We start from the raw sequence: 21,699 nt of genomic DNA, 5'->3' as shown, positions 1-21,699 counted from the left end.
GTACACCTCACCCAACCGAGCTCCACCTGGGAGCAGTTATGCGGTTCATTTTAGGACACGGATTTGAAGGTTTTAGACTTGAGTGGGTTTACCCAACCCTGACTCAGCCACGGGCAGGCCTTTCCACTTTGTGTATGTGTGTGGGACAGAATGTTTTGTCTGGCCTACTGACTCACAACTCTTTCGGTAACGCAAGTGTAGTTGTAGGTGTGTGTGTGTGGTAGGAGTGTGTGTGTGTGTGTGCGTATGGTTGGTGTGTGATTGCATGTGTTTGGTGTGCAGTCTGAGTGTGTGTGTGTGGCAGGCGTGACACAATCCCAGTCAGTATGATTTAGCAAACACCCATAAGTGCTTTCACATCATGGAATTATATTGAAGGTAGACTGTGATGGTTATTATCAGTGACAACAGTGGCTCGGCTCCAACCGCCCAAGACAGAGTTGTGTGAGGGGGGGGGGGCAGTGGAGGACTCACTCTTGTGTCTCCAGAGCTGCCAGCTAAATAGGATTGGCACAACAGCCTCCCCTGCTGTCCTTATAGTGTAATTCCCCCTGACTCGCTCATGAGAGGGAGAGTGGCGTGCACATGTTGTGTACCTTGGGAAGGGATAAATGTCTCACTAGGGCCTGGTACTGGAGCTAGTCTCACGAGGGCCTGGTACTGGAGCTAGTCTCACTGGGGCCTGGTACTGGAGCTAGTCTCACTAGAGCCTGGTACTGGAGCTAGTCTCTCTGGGCCTGGTACTGGAGCTAGTCTCACTAGGGCCTGGTACTGGAACTAGTCTCTCTGGGCCTGGTACTGGAGCTAGTCTTACTAGGGCCTGGAACTGGAGCTAGTCTCACTGGGGCCTGGTACTGGAGCTAGTCTCACTAGGGCCTGGTACTGGAGCTAATCTGGTCTCATACGGCACACCTGTGCATGTTGTATGAGAATGAATGAATGAATAAAGGAAGGAAGGAAGGAAGAAAGGTGGGAAGGAAGGAATTAATGAATGTAAGGATGAAGGCATTAATGATCGTCTGTCAGTCTGTGGATTGTCCCTTCACACTTGTCCCTGTGCTGACCCTTGCTTGTTTTTGATTCCTTGTACTTGTCCCATGTTACACTTACCTCTTCCTGTACAGAGACAGCCCAACGTGAGTCCTAACAGAAGATTCAACACACTTTGTGAAGTAAAGGCTATTTATTTGACCCATTTAATAATTTCATTTCAGAAAATCAAAGAAATTCTACTGATAAAGAATACCTAAACAAAGCAAAATGAAAAATGAATTTGAATGCATTCGTTCATAAAACGCCCACATTCAAAGCGATGTACAAACTGAATGTATAAATAACAACATCCAAAATAGAGAGCGTCTGCTAAATGACAAAATATAGATGTAAATACAAACAATATGACAAATTGCGCTCTATGCCTTTAAGACGCTCTCATTAGACGTAAGTCGTCTTCCGGTGTCGTACTCTTCGCAGTTTTAGCTGCTGTTAAAATCGTTCATAGTATAATTTGGTTAATATCCACTCATTAAGCATAGTGAGGGATCACAAGATACAGTTGTTTCATATTTATATGACTGCCTGCACACAGACCTCGCCCCCAACTAATCAATTGCGCTTGCGCGGGATTACACGTGTGGACAAAAACACGACTGACGGTTTCATGCACTGGTACAGTATATATTATGGACTATTTTGAAAACGCCAACTATTAAGCTTTAAAAGACCTATAACTCGCTTTCCGTCTACCCTGCACGGTTTAGGGGTGATATGGCAATGGTTAAAGCCTATTTAGCTACATAGCTCAGCTATATTCATCCAAGCTGTCACACAGCTTGCAGAACTGGTTCTAAAACGAGTTTAAGAGCATACATTTTGTTGCTAAAATAGTCCGTGAACTTTTAATAGGGACGTACGTTTTCAGGAAATAGGTAGAAAACCGTACTGCAGTTTGTTTGGAAGTTAGCTAGCCATCTTAAGAGCTAGCTCTATCTGGGTAGGTCTATGCAGAAATTGCTTATGGCCCATCCCAATTGTAAGAACTTCACTGCCTAACCCTTAACCCTAAGAGCTCAGTGGTGAGTAATGTTATTCCATGCACTCTTCACAGGAAAAGGAGTACTGAAACTGCAACCAATCTACTAGTACACAAGAACCCAGGATGTTGCGGTCAGGATTCTTCTTCACATTGCCCCATACGTGACACATCACCATATTAGCCCCCTGCTGGAGTAGCAATGGGCATCCTGAGAGCTGTGGCCAGCACCATGGGCAGGATCAGCACGTTCAGGTCTTACCAGATGGTTCTGCTTCTTGCAGCAGCGCTGGCCGTCGTAGCCTTCTACTACTTTGGGTCTGAGAGGCAGAACTTCTCCAGCACCACCAAACGCATCAAGCAGACCCAGGCCAGTCACAATGCCAACAGGAACGACGCCGACCTCTCCCTGGACACCAGGCTGGAGCGCCCGGGGGAGGGAGGGGGAGAGGAGGAGAGAGAGGAGGACGAGGACGGGAGCAGGAGGAACAACAGCGGAGCGCACGGGGACGGCCGCTACCACGTGCTCATGATGTTCACCAAGGTAGACAAGAGCCGCAGCCTGCAGGAGAAGTTCCGCGTGGCCATGTTGTCCCTGGTGAAACACGGTCGCTTCCTGGAAGGCGAGCGGCTGGTGCTTCATTTCGTCACGGACGAGCTGAGCAGAGAGCTGGGGGAGAGGATGCTTCCGCAACTGCTCCTGGACTCGACCTTTCAGTACGAGGTGAGCCTGCCTGACCAGGGACGTCAGTCTCCATGGTTACGGGGGGGGGGGGGTCTCCAACCCTGTTCCTGGAGAGCTACCTTCCAATAGGTTTTGGCTCCAGTTTGATCTAACTTGATTCGACAAGTATTCAAATCATGTGTGCCAGATTCGTTCATTCATTTTCTGAGGAGAAACCCCACAGGAGGCAGTTCTTGTGGAGCAGGTTTGGAGACCACTACAAGACAGATGGATGGACAGGTGGTTGCAGTACTTTATTCAGTACTATATCAACGACCATCGGTAGCATGTCAAGTTCACTGGGTTATAGGAAGTTGAGCGATAGGTGAACCTAACTTCATAAACACAGGGATAGTGTCGCCTAATGTACCAATCCAAACTCATTCAAAACAAACCATATTCAAAGTAATTCATAATTTTCAACACCAGAGGGCAGCGTTGGCCACCAAACAACAGTCAAAGTAAAGGATTCGATTGTGATGCAACAGTTTGTTTGTGTCTAAAGGAAGGACATATGCCAGGATTTGTATCCCTAGATGAGTATTGTTTCGAAAGAGGATTATTGTTAGGGATATCATCTTTACAGAGGAGTATTGTTATGTATTGCATCACTAGAGATGCGTATATTTATGTAGTACATCTCTGGAGAGGAGTATTGTTATGGACTACATAACTAGAGCAGTAACTGTTACAAGACCCCTGTTCCATAGACATAGTTCCCTGTGTTGGGCCTATGTATCTACGGAACAAAACAGTGCTCTCCAGGTGCTGTGTTACAGGAAGCTACGTGATGTAGCGGCCGTCCAGAGGCCTGGTAGTCCCATCCACTTCCTGTTTTCTGCCCCGAAGCAGGCGAACCAGGAAGGCCAAAGGAAATGCTGTTGATGATGGCTTCCCTTCCCAGGCCAGGGATCTCCCTGCTGCTCAGGGTTACGGTCAGGCGTCGTATCTGTGTGTGTGTGTGTGTGGTTAAATCCCGTAAATGTGACTTCATAAAGTGTGGAATGAGATGAGGAGTGAATGTGCATGTAGGCAATGTCAGCCAGAGAATCTCTTTCTTTCAACAAAGCTGATGTCCCGCTGCGATTTGGAAAGGGGAACTCGATATTCTCCGACTGAAAGATTAACGGGATGTCCCTGATCTCACGTGTGACTCACTTGCTGTGAGGGTTGAACATCTATTCCAGGCCACTCGCTTATTTATTTATTGAATTTCTCCAGGTTTGATCTCCGTTTAATGTTGACTCCTGTCCTCCCCATGAAGACACAGAGCCATCCAATTCAGAGTTGGAAAGAGATCAACAACATTTAGCTTTAACTAGAAATAATGTGAACTTTTGGACATTTTGTACGGCTGTTTTTAAAATTTAAGCAACAGTCATATTGTACACATTTTATAGTATTCTTCATTATAATTGATTTCATAATTCTTTATGTCTACATCTCGTCTCTTACACATGTATTACACTACTAGTGTAGACGCATGAAATCTAGAATTAATACATGTAGACGCATGAAATCTAGAATTGACACCGTGTGTCACATGGTACCATAAGGGACCGCTACCCAGGAGGTTCATGAATGCAATATACGTTTTGGGATGACATGGTAAACTGCATTGTTTGTAAAGCACTGGAACCCTATTTCTGTATCAAAAAAAAAAAGGTTTATCGAACAGTAATCTCTGTACTACTGTTGCACAATGGAAAATCCCCACCAGGGTTGTTGTGATTCCAGACATACTGCAGGCGAGGGGCTTAAAGTAATCTTTTATGGAACATTAAATGTTGTCTGCACATTGCAGACACGTGGTGTCATCATTTGTTCCCCATATCGATGAGGATGTCTCATGACGTGCTCCGTGGGGTCTCTAAGGAGTCTATCTAGAGAACAGTAACCAGGGAAACGTCTTTTTCGTTGACAGGGTTTATAAAAAGCCCGCATAAGAGCCTGTGGTTACTGCATTTCTACAATCCTCTTTCAGTAAGCCAGTTAGAGATCGTCCAGATCAGCTTCTGCTCTCCACGGAGCACAATCCAATCCACACATCCTGGAGTTGGAGCTCCTGGGAGACTCATGGGAGACGTAGGGGGTCACCTCCTGAAGTGGTCAACTCCTGCAGGGGTCACCACCTGTCGTGGTCACCTCTTGCAGGGGGTCATTTCCTGTATTGAGGGGTCACATGCTGTACAGCCCCACCTATAGGGGGACAACCTGTAAGGGTCACCTCCTTTAGGCCTTTAGGGGTCCTCTCTTCGAGAGAGGGGGCCCCTCCCGGTGGGGTCACCTGTGTTCCTGAGGTTGTGATGTGTCGGGCAGGCGGTGTTCCATGACGTGGAGGCGCTGACCCAGAAGCTGTTCCCCATCGTGGAGGCCATGCAGAAGCACTTCAGCGCCGGCTCCGGGGCCTACTACAGCGACGCCATCTTCTTCCTGTCCGTGGCCATGCACCACATCATGCCCCAAGGTACGCCCGCCCTGCCGCACCGCTTCCCCTGCCCACGCGAGCCTCACATCTGCAACGTCTGGGTCATGCAGGTTTAATAAAAGTTGGTTTTGAAATATTTCGGTGTATTTGAACGTAGCTCTAAAACTGAAGTATAAAGTGTGTGTGTGTGTGGGAGAGAGGGTGTGTTAGTCTGTGAGCGCGTGTGTTTTTGAGAGTAGGGTTGAAAGACAGGTTGAAAGAGAGTGAGTGTGTTAGTGTGTGCTAAAGAGAGAGAGAGTGTTAGAGAGTGCAGGAGGGATGGCCAGAGGGAGAGCAGCAGGGGGGCTGTGCCCAGCTGGAGAGAGGAGCCCAGGCAGGTGCCTGACAGACACGTGGCGTGGAGGAGTGGCCCCGCCGAGGGAGGCTGCTCTCCTGCCCCAGCGATGACGGCAGTGATGACCGCCTCGCTGTGTGCAGGTCCTAGCTGGTCACTCGGTGTAGCTCCTCCTCTCAAGCTCCTCCCACAACACAGTAGCTCCTCCCTCAGTGATGTAGCTCCTCCCACAACACAGTAGCTCCTCCCATAGTGTAGTAGCTCCTCCCTCAGTGATGTAGCTCCTTCCACAACACAGTAGCTCCTCCCATAGTGTAGTAGCTCCTCCCTCAGTGATGTTGCTCCTTCCACAACACAGTAGCTCCTCCCATAGTGTAGTAGCTCCTCCCTCAGTGATGTAGCTCCTTCCACAACACAGTAGCTCCTCCCTCAGTGATGTAGCTCCTTCTACAACACAGTAGCTCCTCCCATAGTGTAGTAGCTCCTCCCTCAGTGATGTAGCTCCTTACACAACACAGTAGCTCCTCCCATAGTGTCGGAGCCCCTCCCACAATGTACTAGATGTTTCCTCTGTACTGTCTGTGCTCCCTAAGAGCTGGTAGTTGCTATCTCAATGATGGCAGCTGCCACATCTCCAAGTAAATGTTCCACTCCTCACTGTAGCTGATCAGTGTCTGGAAAAACAAGTGTCAGAAGCGCGACTCTGATACGGAAAGGAAAGTACGTAATGGAAATGCACTTCGGTGGTAATCTGTTTATTATCAAAGCCCTGCAGAGATGCAGCACATGCAACAGTACACAGATGTCTCATGTTTTTAGGCTCCTGTTAGCCCCTGGAGGTTCTGTCAACAAGTCTGGACCTGACAACCTCCTGCCATCCCTCCTGGACCCCATCTTACTATAGATTCTTTGAGAGACACTGATGCGTTTCAGACAGTCCGGTGGCCTGCAGACACACATTAGTTCATATGTTCAGCTCATTTTGAGAACATCTTTGGACCTGGACAGCAATTGGAGGACAGATCTGTCGCTACCTGATTCCAGCAATCCTCCCTGATTTGTTACCCGGCAATGAAGGACCCCTGTTATATTGCAAATTTACAGCATATATGTACTTGTAAAAATTGAATACATGATTGTATTAGAGCAGTGTAAAATGTTTTCATGACACTAACACCGTTTACATTTACATTTAGTCATTTAGCAGACGCTCCTATCCAGAGCGACTTACAGTAAGAATCAGAAGTATTTTATTCGCCATGAATGTTTGCACAAATAAGGAATTTACTTTGGCAGGGAGGTGCATACATTGAACATATAGTAATATTGAAACTTAAATATGTGGACTAACTATACAAAAGGAGCAAAGTCTAGCTAATACTAAGGGGGGTCTAGCTAATACTAAGGGGAATAAAAATTAAAATATAATAATTACAATCTAACCTAAATACACAGGGACATTCTAACCTAAATAAGACAGGGACATTCCCCCTGAGGCAAGTAGGGTGAAGTGCCTTGCCCAAGGACACAACGTCATTTTGCACGGCCGGGAATCAAACCGGCAACCTTCTGATTACTAGCCCGATTCCCTGACCGCTCAGCCATTTGACTCCCAGCGTTTTAACGCAGCTATAATGACGCAGAGTGTGAACAGCTAGCATGTTGCGCAGGCTAGGAGGACGTGTTAGCGCAGCACTTCAAGGAATCACGATGCTGTCATCAGGCATTTCCACGGACGCTCCAGGGGTCTGTCTGCTCAGAATTTCCTGGTTTCCCCCTTGCTGGGCCTCGTCCAGTGATCGAACATTGCATCAGATCCATACAGCTCGTGTGAGAATGGCCTTGCCCCAGAATGGACTGCATGGTCTGGGTGAAGCTACTGGTATGCCACATAGGGCTGGGTTAGACTGGACTGGGTTGAGTTAGTCTGAAATGGACTGGGCTGGGTTAGGTTGGACTGGGTTGAATTAGGCTCAAATGGACTGGGCTGGGCTGGGTTACAACATTTAGAATGCATGTTCACAACTATAAAAGATCTGGCACCTTCCGGAAACGTTTGAATGTCACGTTTCAATTTGGCTTGCCCCTAGATGATTCTGGTCGACGGTTGATCACGAGGATGGTTCTATCTAGAAGATCGATATTCCTCACTACAAGGACTACTGGACATTACCACTATCAAGAAGCTTCAGAACGATCTCTTCATAAACTGCCGTTTGTACGTCTCTGACAAAGAGCTATTCCAATCCTCAGTGTGTCAGAGGCATTGTCCCCTCACCCGGAGGCCAGCAGGCGTGAATGGGAAATTGTTTTTTCCAACCTCCATCACGGCATACAATAAGGAAGCAGGCAGCAGAGGGAGTGTGTCACGTTTGGTGACCTACATACAGTCTGCTCTCAGCCCGCCCGCCGCCGCAAGAGAGAGAGAATGAGGAGAGAGAGAGATCTGCCATAAGAGAAGGGGAGAGATGGAGAGACACCAGCCATTACAGACAGACGGGGGGGGGGGCAGAAAGACACTTTGGCATGTGATCGCCAACTCCCCTAGCTCAGGCGAAACGCATCATATCTTTGACATCAGCTAACAAGCTCGACCGCGGCCTCCCAAACCTGTTTTGACCTTTTGGCTCATCCTCAGGCTTCCCCGAACTAAACCCGACCCCACCCCCATGCCGCCATGTGCCTGCAAGGGTGGGGGTGGGGGGGGGGTATTAAGGTGACAACCAGGTTGACCTACTTTGCGCTGGCCGTGAGGGTGTTCGATAACCGCCCACATGGCAGTGTCTAGGGGCTGACGCAGGCCCAGCGCCATGGCGATCGACGATGCCTCAGGCTAAACCCGCTAACCCTGTTAGCTCGCTGGTCCTCCACCTTCCCCTCGCAGGTCCCCGTGACCTGCAGCTACTGCCGCGTAGGAATAGAAAAGCCCCCCAATGGATTGGAGCTCGTCTACTGCTCTGAGTGCTTATTTGTATGCGGCGCGTGAGTCATAACGATGGTGAGGGTTGTACAGATGATTTGAGACTACATCGCTACAGAAGAGAGTTGGGTCCTACGTCTCTGAAGAGGAGCGTGGTTCCATCTCTACAGAGTGCAAGATCTCTGCATTCCAGCCTTTCTCTGGGTGGTAGCCAGGCCCTCATTGGGCTTTGTTGCGCGGTTTTGCACTTGCATACGTGCACGTACTAAACTGGAGTATGTGGAGGCACTAACCCTCCATGCCTTCTCCAGCATCTGAAGCACTTCCTGGTCTTTCATCACCATGCCAACCAGTCACAGGAAAGCAGAACAATGAACAGGTCCGTTTTGTCCTGACCTGGTGACTGTAACTGCTCATGCAAGTGGTGCTGAACCAGCCTGATTGCAGCTCGACCCTGCATCAGATCAGAACAACTGCACCCTGCCTCAGATTAGAACAACTGCACCCTGCCTCAGATTAGAACAGCTGCAAGACAACCCTGCCTCAGGGTTCTAATGCAACCCTGAATTAGATTAGAACATATATATAACATGTATCAGATTAGAACAGCGACAGCCTGATTGTATTAGATATAACCTGTATCAGATTAGAGACCGATGCTGCTTATTGGTCCTCTTCACAGAAATGTCTCAGCCTTTCCTCACCTAATCTGCACTGTACCATTTTAGGCAGAGAACAGATTGGTAGTTGTGCTTTTCCCTAACAGGAGCGTTGTGTGTTTCAGAGTTGAAGCGCATGGTGCAGTTAGACCTGGACCTGAAGTACAGGACCAACATCAGGGACCTCTTCCAGGAGTTTGGCCATTTCCCTCCAGGAGCTGTGATCGGCATAGCCAGAGAGATGCAGCCTGTCTACAGGTACCAACTAGACATTCACACACACACACTCACACACACACACACACACACACACCAACCTGTCTACATGTATTATACACACCAACCTAACTCTCTCATACCACACACAGACCGACTTGTCCACTGGTACTGGACAAACACACGCACAGCCCTTTTTCTCAACTTCCGAGTCCTTACAAATTAGTCTGAAACATTTGCCCGGAAAATGTACAAATGCTAAAGCACTTGTAGATAGGAATTGCATTCAAAACGCTCTGCTCAATACACTGTAGTGAGTAGTGTTGGGCAGGACTAGAGGGAAGCAAGGTTGTTGTTAGGCAGGCTTGCTCTAGAGGAAACTGCTGTTGTGGGTCCGGATCAGGCTTGCTCCTGCTCCTATTGGGACGTTCTGAAGGTTGTCACTGCAGTCAGTGGAAAGCCTTCGCTGTGCCCATCCATGTGACCTTGCTTTCTCACTCGCCGTCCTTTATCTTCTCTCTCTGTCTTTGTCACGTCTCTCTGTCTGTCCTCTCTGTCTCTTTCTGTCCCCTCTCTCTTTCTCTCTCTCTGTCTTTGTCACGTCTCTCTGTCTGTCCTCTCTGTCTCTTTCTGTCCCCTCTCTCTTTCTCTCTCTCTTTGTCACGTCTCTCTGTCTCTCCACTCTCTCTCTTTTTGTCTCTCCTCTTCCTCTCCTGTCTCTGCTCAGTCTCTCTCAAACATGAAACCTTAATTCACCAGGAAGCGTGGTAACCGAGTGCTGGAAGATTTCCCTTGAACAATTTCTGCCAATTATGTTGGCCTTGGCACTAGTGTTGACGGTGTTAATAACTCCTGCGAAGAACAAGGTTGCTGCGCTCAGATAAACCAAAGTGTTCCTATGCACACGTGTGATTGTTCAAAATGACGCGTGCTTGTGTGTCCTTGCAGTAGGGATGGTCTGGCTGTTTTTATTCATTCCACCAGGAAGAGTTCAAAAGATTTGAGATCATCCTGAGATTTGAAGTAGATTGAATGAAAGAGATTGAAGAGTTGAGAGCATTGTGGCCGCGCTAGGCAGCACCAAATCCTCTGGTAGAATATGACATCTCTCTGCCGTACACACTTCTGTAAGGGCGTATTGAGTCCCACCTTGGAGGCATCTTGGTTATTAAAGGCTTCTCGCTGATACGGCCCAGTCTTCATCTCCCCTGGCCTGCCAGACGAACACCAGGGGGCACTACAGACAGCTCGGACCTGAACCCGTGAGCTTGTTTGTTTCCTCCTGTCCTCCCCTCCTCCTGTCCTCCCCTCCTCCTCTTCCTCTCGTCCTTCCTGTGTGGTAGCGCTGGGCTCGCGGAGACAGAGCGCCGTCCTCTCGGACCCATTGTTCTACCTCCGCCGCCGTTTCGAAAACAGATGTGTCATGCTTCAGAAGTGTGCGGGGCCGCCGTGCAAAACAAGCACATACCAGACGAGGTCCAGTCAGAGGAGGATGTTTGCTTAGGAAAGATAGAGAGGCACTAACATATCTGGTGTCCATGCGACACTGTGTCCACTGGCAGACCTAGAAAACTGGGTTAGGATTAGACTGGTCTAGGGTCAGACCGGTCTATGGTTAGACTGGTCTAGGGTTAGACGACTGGGTTAGGGTGTGAACACTGGGCTATAGAATACTGGGCTAGGGTTAGTATACTGTTGTTAGAGTAAGGCAGGACAGGGAAAACGGCACACAACCAGCTCCATTTACAAAGGTGGACCTGGCCAGTCGGCACACATTCAGTTCCAGCGTCCGATCTGTGACCAACTCCTTTTCATAGGCTCCCGGGGCGGGGGCAGTCTACGGGAACTGTCCTCCGTGTTTTCAGCTCTCTGTGTTTAGGCCAGGCTGTCATCCCACGCAGGAGGCCCTCTGCCTTCCCACCGAGAGCACACGCAGACACTGGGGGGAGGGCCCCACTTCCTGGGTGTGACGGGGGCTCACGCCGTTGAATAACGACGAAGCCCCGGCTTGGATAAACATGCAGTCACGGAAGTATTCCTCAACCCTTAATGATGAGGGGGCCCCCCCTGGCTTTGACGAATGGGCCCGGCGAGATTGGTGATTTCCCCCCGGCCCGTGACGACGGTAGGCCAGTCATCACTGGACCTGTCCGCTGAGGGGGTTAAGGCTGAGGAGCGGAAGATGTCATTGGGTGCCCCCCCACCCACCAGCCCGGCAGGGAGAGATGACGTGGTCGATGACGTGAGCTTCGCTGCGTGACGGTGTGTGTTTGTGTGTGTCCCCGGACGGACGGACGGGGGTCCGGAGGAGGGGGGGGGGGGGGGCTTGCCCCCAGCACGGCCCAGGGAACAGGCACACAGGCAGGGCTCAGCGCGGAGCACAGATAGGGATCTGTTTGGAGAAACCGGAGCCTTCCGTGGCCTAGCGCTAAAGCTGCTCGGGATGAGTCTGTAATCACTTCCCCTGGAGGGGAAAAAGCTACAGACAAAAAAATAAAAAAAGATGCACACACACACAGGTGCACCCATCCGCTAATAAGACACAGACACACACACACACACACAGGGCATGAACACACGGCTCTAACGGATGTAGGTTTTACTCACTACGAGGAGTGTTGCCCCGCTACTAGTGTTCAGAGTGAACTGGTTGCAGTGGGGAAGAATGCTGGGAAGCTAAATCTGATACTTTCTCAGTCTCTTAGCTTTCGGCTTGATAAAGGTGATTTATTTGATTTTTTTTTCTGTCTCCAATCAAGCCTGGCTTCGAAATACAGTTTATTCCGCCAAGGAGAGAGATTTAAAGCAGTGCAAGTGCAACAATGACTCTGGAGAGATCAAGGACGAAGACAGCACCAGAAAACAGAAGTAGTGTCGCTGATCATTCCCCTCTACGCTAAGCTAACATAGCCATACTGACACGCCATAGGGTCACAAGCAGCTTGTGTGTGTGTACGTGCGTTTCATGCATGAGACAAGTGTTGTCTAAATGGGGGCGTTTAGATAAGCCCAAAGGCACAGTTATATTCCTGTCGTCTCGTTTTCTTTCCAATAACATGAAACATTATGTGCAGTCCCCTTTCAGGTCCCAGATGAGGTCAGATGTATGTTTAGAGCAGAGAGCAGCTGCACCACAAACCTTCCCAGGGAGTCCAAACCACCTCCCCCCCCCTCTCTCTCTCCCCCCCCCCCCCCCCCCCCTCTTTCCCCCCCCTCTCTCTCTCCCCTCCCCCCCTCCCTTCTCTCTCTCTCTCTCTCTCTCTCCCCCCCCCCCCCCCTCTTCCCCCCCTCTCTCTCCCCTCCCCTGTGACATAGCCCAGTCTTGTTGGTGTTTGCAATAAGTAAAGTCAGACTGTCCCTTGAAACACTGTTAGAATGAATGTGTTGCTACCTCCAACAACAATTTCAAATCAGTCCAAAGCAAATACTGAAAAATTGTAGAAAAATGAACATACCTGAATTGTGTCAGTATCTTGGACTGACTGACCAATTCAACCTTTTGTAAATGTACATTATTATTATGTTGCAATCTCCTTTCATTTCTCTTTCTCTATTTCTCTCTCTATTTCTCTCCATTTCTCTCTCTATTTCTCTCTATTTCTCTCTATTTCTCTCTATTTCTCTCTCTATTTCTCTCTCTATTTATCTCTCTATTTATCTCTCTCTGTTCATCATCTTCTCCATGTGAGTATTCAAAGTGCTCAGAGTGAACACGGTGCTCTGACCAGAAGTGGAGGGCAGATTCATGAAGCTGGAGTGGAACACACGGTCCCTGGCTGATGCCCTGCCACAGGGCCTGGCAGAGCAGAACATCACACACTGGCTGGCTGCTGGCTGCTGGGGACTGGCTGGCCCACCACAGCCTTGCCAACATGCCATAGATGCCTCCCAACCCTGTAGCAGCAGGCCGCAGGGACAAAACCTTAGAAAAACAAGCCCATGTTGTCTCATTGAGCTAGCTCTTTGCAGAACCTCCTCACAGTTCCCAGCACACAGGAACACTGCCGTCATTTGTTTGGAAAGCTAAATATCTGTCCCAGGTCTGGTCTGGTTCAGTACATCGGATGGCTTGGATACAAATGTGTCTGCTAAATGAATATACCATCGTTATTATTATTAATACAACTATTATTATTTGTATGATTAGAGGTGCAGGGAATCTAGTATTATGGCTTCCCTTTACTACTCACATCTCATCTCTAGTCAGGGAGTCAGATGGCTGAGCTGTGAGGGAGTCGGGCTAGTAATCAGAAGGTTGCCGGATCGATTCCCCGCCGTGCCAAATTACATTGTGTACTTGGGCAAGGCACTTCACCCTACTTGCCTCGGGGGGAATGTCCCTGTACTTACTGTAAGTCGCTCTGGATAAGAGCGTCTGCTAAATGACTAAATGTAAATGTAAATGTAAATCTCTAAGTTCCTAAGGTCTAGTTTAGCAGTAGTAGGTACTCGATGGACCTCTGAAGTCCAACAGTCCAGTATAGTAGTAGGTGGTACAGCTCCTCCATTGATCCCCATGGCCAAACCTGGGCGCCCCCTCCCTCCCCCCCCTCCTCTCCTCCCCAGGCACACCTTCTGGCAGTACCGCAAGGAGCACCCCGGCACCCGGGTGGGCTCCCCGCCTCCGGACGGCCTCCCCGGCTTCAACAGCGGCGTGATGCTCCTGGACCTGGAGGCCATGCGGAGCTCGGCCCTCTACAACCAGCTCCTGCAGCCCGGCAGCGTGGCGCGCCTGGCCGACCAGTACCGCTTCCGGGGCCACCTGGGCGACCAGGACTTCTTCACCATGATCGGGATGGAGCACCCGGGGCTGTTCCACCCGCTGTCCTGCGGCTGGAACCGGCAGCTGTGCAGCTGGTGGAGGGAGCACGGCTACGCCGAGGTGTTCCTGCTGTACTCGCGCTGCGACCGGCCCGTTCACATCTACCACGGCAACTGTAACTCGCCCATCCCGGACGACTGAGATCATGTTGGGGAGAGCCCCGGAGGAGACGCTTGGATTGGATCTCAAATGGAAAGTTTGGAATGTTCTTTGGGTTTTCGATTGATACTGTGGACCGTGTGCCCTTCTCTTTTTGTCGTTTTTAGGGGGGGGGGCTGTGGGCTTCATTTGCCCCCCTGTGCGCTTCTGTTGGCCTGTTCCACACACACACAAGTATGTAGCACATACACATGCCTGTCCCCTACACACACACACAAGCCTGTACCACACATCACACCACGTCTGGACCAAAGATAGACTTGTGGCAGCGAGCTGCAGTGATGAATACACACTGACCCACTTTCTATGTCCTTACTCTGCCGGCGTAAGGGACGAGCCTGTTCAGTGTTCACGCAGGAAGAGGAAGAAGGAAGCTGACATCGCGCCTCTGAGTATCCGTTTCTGACATTCTGTTCAAATGTGCAAACTTACGTTGAGTGAGTTTCTGAAATATGACACGCGTAATTTATTCTCAGAGTGCAAGCTTCGACCGTAGCTGCAAGGTTTGAAGATGGGGGGGTTTAAATCGTCTTAATATGACAATTGTAGAGTATACAATAGTCATAATGTACTGTGGCTGTCCTCTCTCTACACGCCTGCTCCAATCACTAACGCCTGCTCCAATCTATGGTCCCTGTGTTGACCCTTGACCCTATTCCAGGTCAGACCAAGTTAGTATAAATCCACCGACCTCTGAGTTGTCTCTGTACGGGTTTGGGTTGACTTCTTAAAAACACCTTTGGTGGCATTTATTAAAAAAAAAAATTGTTTCATTTGATAGCTTGTATAAAGCTTGTTTTCTGTGTGTGGTAGCTGTATCCGTATTCATCTTGTGTGTTTCTCTGTCTTGGTCTTGTGTAGTGAGGCTCTTCTGCCTTGTGTTGTGTCGATGGTGAGCTTGTGTGCTCGTCATATTGACTGAGCGATATTAGTTTTCACATTCTGGAGGAGAATTGACATTCAGTTCACTCTCAACCCGGTAGAACGAGGATCAGTCCACATCCAGGGCCTCATGACCAACGTCCAACATCCAGGCGACCAAAGCTTGAAACTGTATCGTATTTACAGTATATATGTTGGTGGATTTTCCATTGAAAGAGCTTCATATCTAAATAATTGACTTTCAGTAGGAACACAATGTTTTAGGGGATATGTTTTGTAAGTCATACGTCTTACCCATAATGCCATTGTATTCTTTAAGAGTGGATGGCATCTGACAAACACAATCTTGGTTTATCTGTGGTTGATATAATAAATGATCATAAATTGTTTTTTGGTTTGTCCCCCCCCCCTGCCTTGCTGTAGAGTTAGATGAAAAACGTGCAATTTGAACAGACATCCCTTCAAATGCACCGGAGGGCCTGATGGCCAGTTGACAGTAACAATGGTGTTGGTGGACTCTGACACCCCAGCTGTGAGCCACAGTTCTGGGCTTGAGCTTGAGGGGGAAGTGGGATCGGAATGAGACACGCTGGTTCCCTTACACGGCTGCTGCCACTCTGCTTCTCAGAGAAATGGAACGAAAGAACCCGAGCGAACACAATTGTATACTTCAAGCGTGATTACAAAGCTTAAGTACATACTTATGGACGACACACTTTACGTATCAAGTTGTCATTAAGTATGTAAATATATGAAATTAGTATCTCAGTGTAGAGAAATTTGAACATAGTGCACATGTATTAAGCTCTTTAAAAGGTTTGTGGGCTGCAGAATGACCGATGGCGTAAACACCACTGGGTTCCTCGGCCCCTGAGGGATATTCTTCATCCCCTATAACTCTGTGTCGTAGAAGTACAGTACTGATCTGCATCAGGTAATGTTCCATATCAGACCTGCTGGACAGCTGGCAGACGGTAGGCCGGTAAAAAAAAAAACAGGATCGAATGACTACACCGGGGGGTCTGCACTAGCAGGGGGGGCTTCTGTTGTGCTTCTCCTCCTCTGGCCTCGCTCCTGTGCTGAGGTGGCGGCGGGAGCAGGTCGAGCTCTTCCCCCGGCTCCATGATGAGGCTGCGTGTGCAGGCCAAGCCTCAGGACTCCCCTGGTGACTGGCTGCTCTGTGCACACACCCCGCCGGCAGCTCCGCCGGCAGGAGGCGGTTCCAGGCGAAGAAAAAGCAGGTCAGGAAGTCTGGAGAGGCTGTCCATGTGCCAGCTCCTACAACCAGCCCCAGCATGATTATGCAAGGATACTGTGATGGGGCCAGAATATAGACTGTTCTTGACCTGCTGGGTTTGGTACTATATTGGTCTCTGACTGGTTAAGTACTGTATGAGGTTTCGTACTATATTAGAGATGTGATGGGTCCAGTACTATATCAATACTCTTGTCTAGTACTGTGTGCTCTAATAAGTCCAGTGCTATTTCATAATGCTTCTCTGCCAAGAAAGACGAGCAATTATGCCACCTCTGCTCTCGGAGGCTTTGGTTTGCTCATATAGAGACATAAGAACGATAAAACCGGTTTAAAGCTGTGTTTCTGACCCAGTGTTGAAAACATATACGTATGTATATATAATACAAACAATATACACTCGAACCAGACCAATCACCATACCGCAGAACACCCCAAAAGACTAAGCCGTCGTAAACAATCGCAACTAAGATCAGTTCTCAAATGACAACGCGTCTGTCCACAGGAAGTCTTTTCTAACCAGAGGTTAGGGATAAAATGGAAATCAACATCACTTGGACGCAGACAGTGGCTGATGCAGAAGTGGGTCACATTCAACACGTGAAGCCTCCTGTTGCTAGGCAGCGATCGCTGCAGCCTGTGACCCCTCCCGCTCGCACCCCGAGATCGGCCACTGTCACACAACTATCCGCGGAGACCCAAAAGTCGAAGCTCCACGCATGCGATGGATTCTTTGTGGCGTCTCTATGAAATAAAGGCTTCTTTTCGGGGAGGAAGAAGGCCTGGTCACAATCAAACGCTGTGTACGAATACAGAAGTGTGAAGCAGAACTTGACGTGTAAACTCGACACGCTTGGCCGTGACTGGAGGACGCATCCGCAAGCAGGCGGGAGGGGATGAAGGTGAGGCGTTGTGAGGCGGAGAAGTGGGCAGCAGAGAGAGAGAGAAACCTCACAGCACTCAGGAAACATCTGGCCTACATTCCTCACAGTGGGGCACTATGCCAACACACACACACTCCCCCTCACACACACACACTCACTCCCCCTCACACATACACACACAGGCATACACACAACACCTCTCACCACACACACACACACACCAGACCAGTATCTTACAGGTACTACTAACACAAAACAAACACAACAAAAGGTAAAAACACAATTTGCATGGTCCTGGCCGAAAGACTCCCTACAGTGTGACACACAAAATCAGTTTAATACTTGATGGGTTTTGAAGTGTGGGCAGGTCTGTGTGTTCTTCTTTCTGGACTATCATGGATCTGCTCATGTACCGTATGTGTGTTACCATGGAAACTGCGTTAGGGTGTCTTAGTCTTATATTTCCAGTAGGTCATTCATGACACATGACACAAATTCGTTTTGTATATTTATATTTATTTGTATTTACTTGCATCTCTTGTATACACCTTTTTCTTTATGTAGATATGAGCTGTTGGCTCTTATTACAGTTACTGAAAGTCATTTCTGTTGTGGTCTTTAGTCACAGCCTGGATTCATTGGCCACACAGCTCAGGGAGACCCAGCTATCATAGAGAAATGAAAGGGAGTATTGGTCTGCCAAGACATGCTTCACCTTCACCTACTTCTGTTCTTATGTCTGTCTGTCTGTCCCCCGCCCCCCTCCCCCCAACAACTCCTGTCTTTTGATTCCTTTGTTTCTTTCGTTGCTTTCTTCTTCCGAGTCTTGTTTTCATTGCTGTCTTCTAGTTTCATTCATATATTCTCTTTTTCTTTTCTCTCTTTTTTCTCGCTCTTATTCAAAGCTAGTATTTACGTTGTGTCTCAGGAAGTGAATCATCTTTCCTCAATAGCAGATTTATCAATCGTTGACCTACATACTGTCCACTGGCCTTTTTAAGGCCATCCTTTCTATCTCCCCCTTTCTTCCTCTCTCTCATGCCTCCTCTCCGCTCTCTAATTCTGCCTCTTTCTCATCCTTTTCTCTCATGGCTTGTTGATCTTCCTTTGTCATTCACTAATGGTTTCCCTCATCACTGTTTGATGCATGCAGACGTTTGATTGATAAAAAGGGCACTTGGCCAGCATGCTTAGACAAATAAATAATACTGAACAGTTTTTTTCTTCTAAAAAGCCTTCCTTTCTTCTCTGTCCCCTGCATCAAACCCCCATCTTTTAATCGCCCTGTCTCTTAACAGCCCTGTCTCCTAACCACCCTGTCTCCTAACCACCTTCTGTCTTCTACTGCTGTCCTAGTCCTGCTAGCCCAGTTAGCAGTGAGACAGCATCCTGTTACCAGTGAGACAGCATCATGTTAGCAGTGAGACAGCATCCTGTTATCAGTGAGACAGCATCCTTTTATCAGTGAGACAGCAACCTGTTATCAGTGAGACAGCATCCTGTTATCAGTGAGACAGCATCCTGTTATCAGTGAGACAGCATCCTGTTAGCAGTGAGACAGCATCCTGTTAGCAGTGAGACAGCATCCTGTTAGCCTTGTTATCATTGTGATGGTGGGGAACTGGGAGTGCGGAGGAGGGATGGGTGGGGGTTTCCAGTGGGTGAGGAGGGGGGTGGGGGGCGTTCCAGTGTGGTTCTACTGATTACAGAGTGGACCCCTTGAGTATGGGATTAGCGAGGGGCTTTGCTTAAAATGCAGTTCTAATCGCTAATACTGATAAACTGTGAGAGAAGGAGAGGGAGGGATTCCCTAAAATATACATTGTGTAGTATTAACTTGCCCTCTGTCTGTGTGTGTATAAAATCTAAATAAACTATAAGTAATGGTCCCAACCAAAAGCTTTATTGAGTATTCCAACCGTTCTGACCCTCACTTTATTTTTATATTCATGAAATGACTGAAGGGATAATCTGTTTGGATTATCGGCTGCATAGGAAACACAGTTAGTGGTGAGTGTATGATTATTATAGGATGTCATGCACAATGCACCAGCCTACAACATATCACCAGTAAACTTGGGGATCCAGCTAAAAGGACTTGGGACTGCAATCTCCCCTTGCTAAAATATATACATTTCTACATTATACTATATTTCATTCAATAAATAATATTCTTATTATTGGCATTATTTAAACGACAATATTATAATAATTTATGGTGGCATGGGATCACACCATCTTTCCATGCCACCCTACAACTGAACCATGCATGTGTTCCAAGTGTTAGAGATTACTCAAATGAACGAATATTTTAATTATGTAAATATATGGAAAGGACTCATAGTTTCAGACCAGAATGTGCCTTTCAAGATTGCACTTCCAAGATTCACTAAAGCTCACACACATCTAGCCCATAGCAGTGGAGGAAATACCCCTGCACAGTACAATCTCCTCAGCTCTCCTTTCTTACCTCCGCTCCTCCTCTCTCCTACTCTCCTGTCCTCCCCTACTTTCCTTTCTTCTCCTCTCCTCTCCCGTCCTCTACCCTTCCCTCCTATCCTCTCCTCTCCCGTCCTCTCCCCTTCCCTCCTATCCTCTCCCCTTCGCTCCTCCTCTCTCCTCCTCTCCTCTCCTTTCCTACTCTCCTCTCCTCTCCCGTCCTCTCCCCTTCCCTCCTATCCTTTCCCCTCCAGTTTTCTTTCCTCCCTCCCAAATGAAGTGAGCGTATTAAACACAGCGTTCACGCCTCAATGGGTCTCTCTGCCTCAACAGGACGCCTTCACAGACTAGAAAAGAAGGCTCCGGGAACGTGGAAAGTCTGGAGAAAGTCTCTTTGACAAGAGACTGTCCTGGTTTGTATAGGGACTGGCTGTTACGTGCTATTGCAGTATGGTCAAATCCAAACCAATAACAACCCATATTCTTTCCATAGGCTTTTCCAGCACACTGTTAGCCTACAATGCTAACCATCACAGAGTCGCCACTGGGGAGTGGTGTTGCTATGCGTCAGAGGGACAGAGATGAGCGTGCGCTTCACAGTCACCGTGTCCGGTTCCCTGCCTTAAAACCGTATGCCTGAGGTGGCGAGCGCACGTGTTTTGAGTTTTTTTTTTTGTTGAGTCCTTTGAGGATTTCTGCTGATTCAGTCGTAACTGACACTTTGTCTTACTGGCAGCCAAAAGGGAAACGTTGAAATGCAGTTTGGGTAGTGAAGGCACAATGAGATGCTGCTCCTCTGCAGTCGTGTTGCAAGTGTCCTTGTGGGTCAGGTCCATTTAGAGGGACTTTATTAATCACCCATCAAGGTTTTAGTGAATGTATATAATGAATGGAGAATGTGTTTAGTGAATGCAAAATGTCTGTGTATGTGCGATTGTTTTTTTCTTCTATTCTATTCTTATTACATCGGTGTGTGTTGTACTTTCTGGTTGCTAATCTGGACAAAAGCCCGAACCTCACTCAGAGTACTGTGAGGTATCGTGTACACCTGCCTGCTCCGACCACAACTCCCGCCCACAGCAATATCAGCTCTGTCACTTTCAGCCCCTCATCCTTTCTCAAATCTTGCTTGCAAGAAGGTGTGCGTGCCTGCTCGTGTGTTTGTGATACGTGTGCATGTGTCTGTCAATGTGTTCGTTTGTGTGTGTGTGCGTGCGTGCGCGCGTGTGTCTGTCAGTGTGTGGGTTGTGTACGTGGGGTCTGTGTTTGTGTGTGTGTGTGTATGTATGTCTGTGTGTGTCTATGTGTGTGTGTATATCTGTGTGTTTGTGTCCAATAAAGATCAGTTGATGATGCAGAGGGGGGATCACGCTCCCATAGACGGCCCCAGCTGCTCTGAAGGGATTCCTAATGAGCTTTAGCAGTGGCAGCCTGGCAAGAGCCACACCCAGGACTGGTTCCCTCCTGATTCCCCCCCCCCCCCCCCCCCCCCCCACAGCCCTCCACCCCAGCACAACCTGAAGGGCACTGCTTGGGTAGGACAAACAACAACTAAAACAATGTTTTAAGGCGGATGTTAGTGTTTGTAAAAAAAACACAAAAAAGGAATTTGATTGAATTGAAAGATTGTTTTAATATTTTCGTTTTGAGCAGCAAAACCACTTGGTTAAAATTGGTTAAACTCTTTATAAGACTACTCTTCCCAACCAACAGTGATGTGGCCCTCAGGCCAATGTGACAAGTGGGCCCATTAGCTACCTGACAGCAGGCAGCAGCAATGAGATTAGTGGGACGGGCTAAATTTAGCTCACAAACAAGAACGGGTGAATAACAGAAACACAGGAAAACGAGAAGCTCAGATGACGAGCAGGCAGGGTCAGACGGTACACGAAGCACAGAACAACAAAACCACACAGCCAGTCGGCCATTCAGGAACAGAAACGAT

At 48.4% G+C, this 21,699-nt stretch overlaps 1 protein-coding gene across 1 annotated transcript; it reads left to right on the top strand.

Moving 5' to 3' along the window:
* The first annotated feature begins 1,450 nt into the window (after positions 1-1,450).
* xxylt1 (xyloside xylosyltransferase 1) lies at positions 1,451-18,944 on the top strand. The gene is made up of 5 exons (XM_047036993.1): positions 1,451-1,668; positions 2,108-2,756; positions 5,076-5,223; positions 9,223-9,355; positions 13,880-18,944. The coding sequence occupies exons 2-5, from the start codon at positions 2,235-2,237 to the stop codon at positions 14,274-14,276; spliced, it is 1,200 nt and encodes a 399-aa protein (XP_046892949.1). The 5' UTR covers positions 1,451-1,668; positions 2,108-2,234; the 3' UTR covers positions 14,277-18,944.
* Positions 18,945-21,699: the final 2,755 nt, after the last annotated feature.

Source organism: Hypomesus transpacificus, chromosome 16, assembly GCF_021917145.1.
Source record: "Hypomesus transpacificus isolate Combined female chromosome 16, fHypTra1, whole genome shotgun sequence".
Taxonomy (NCBI): domain Eukaryota; kingdom Metazoa; phylum Chordata; class Actinopteri; order Osmeriformes; family Osmeridae; genus Hypomesus; species Hypomesus transpacificus.
The sequence above is the reverse complement of the archived record's forward strand: the minus strand, read 5'-3'. Positions and strand labels throughout refer to the sequence as shown.